Genomic DNA, 1,236 nt, shown 5'->3' with positions numbered 1-1,236 from the left:
TGAAGGCTTTTGGGTATAAGTGATTGATGCCTCACTCCCTTCTGGGAGTGAGACGCTTTTTGTTTGTCGCTGTTTTCGATGAGAGTGAGTTTATGAAGATCAAGGTCGTGGCCATAGCGAAAGATGAAGCGGCCTATCTACCAGAGTGGTGCTTTCATCATCTGTATTTCGGATTTGATGCATGTGAAGTGTGGTTGAACAACATCACGGATAATTCTATAGAAGTCTGCAAGACATTGGTGATGCGCACCCAGAATAGATTCAGCTGGGTGATGGCGGATGACCTACTGGCATCATGTAATGTAAAGGGCAAGAACTTTCAGACTGAGGCATATAATACCGCCTTTGGGCAGGCGCGCCGTCAAGGATTCAGTCATGTGCTGTTCATTGACCTGGATGAACTCTGGACTCCACATGATTTTCAAACGTCAATTCATGATTATCTTGTCAGTAAGGATCTCACACAAGTCGATGTCGTGTCTTTCAATTGGGCCATTGATACTCCGCTTCATTTACGGCCAGCCTATGCACGCCCGTTCTCCGATCTGATGTGGGTGCATAATAACCGACATGTCAAAAGTCTTGTTCGGACTTCTGCCAAGGTAGAGCGTATCAATATTCATACTGCCAGGCTGAAGAATAGTGAGAACTTCTTCCTCGCGGATGGTCGGCCTTTCAAGTTGTTGGAAGATGATCAGCATGAGCGTTCCTTGATGAGCAGGCAGCAGTTTGAAGTAAGAGAGAAGCGTCTTGCTGACGCCTTCATCTATCATCGTATCTATCGCTCTCAACATGAGTATCTTTCATCGCTTGATAAGGGGCGCCGCCATGCTTCCAATGATGCTCGGCCTCTCAAATTGAACCGTCTCGGATATCGTTCTGACCCGAAGTCCACTAAAGCGAAGCGTTACAATATTGAACAGCAACATATCAATGAATATGAAGCTGCCTGGGGAGCTTTCCTGACGCCAGAACTGGTATCGCTTCAATCATCTTCCCGCACTTTCGTCACTAATCGATATGAGACAGTCCTGACCAAACTACAAGAGAATGACTGTTATCTTTTTGCGCGTTATCAAGGTCTGTTTCACTCCGTCACCGACAAGGGGATACAGCGGCTACTCCGGAAGCTCAACTGGGGGCCAAAACCTGGGAGTGTCAACTATGTATCTGTCACGGATATTTCGTTGCACAAGGGGCAAATGATTCTCGAAGGGTATGGATTCAATCTGCATT

At 46.6% G+C, this 1,236-nt stretch overlaps 1 protein-coding gene across 1 annotated transcript; it reads left to right on the top strand.

Moving 5' to 3' along the window:
- Positions 1 to 26: 26 nt before the first annotated feature.
- KVP17_005344 (uncharacterized protein) lies at positions 27 to 1,236 on the top strand (the record flags this gene model as incomplete). Its single annotated transcript, XM_068515152.1, has 1 exon — positions 27 to 1,236. A coding segment is annotated over one exon (1,210 nt), but the record flags the coding sequence as incomplete, so codon positions are not given.

Source organism: the organism of the source record quoted next (genome assembly GCF_019968985.1).
Source record: "MAG: Porospora cf. gigantea B chromosome Unknown PgB_NODE_10002_length_1236_cov_2.21507, whole genome shotgun sequence".
Taxonomy (NCBI): domain Eukaryota; phylum Apicomplexa; class Conoidasida; order Eugregarinorida; family Porosporidae; genus Porospora; species Porospora cf. gigantea B.
The sequence above is the reverse complement of the archived record's forward strand: the minus strand, read 5'-3'. Positions and strand labels throughout refer to the sequence as shown.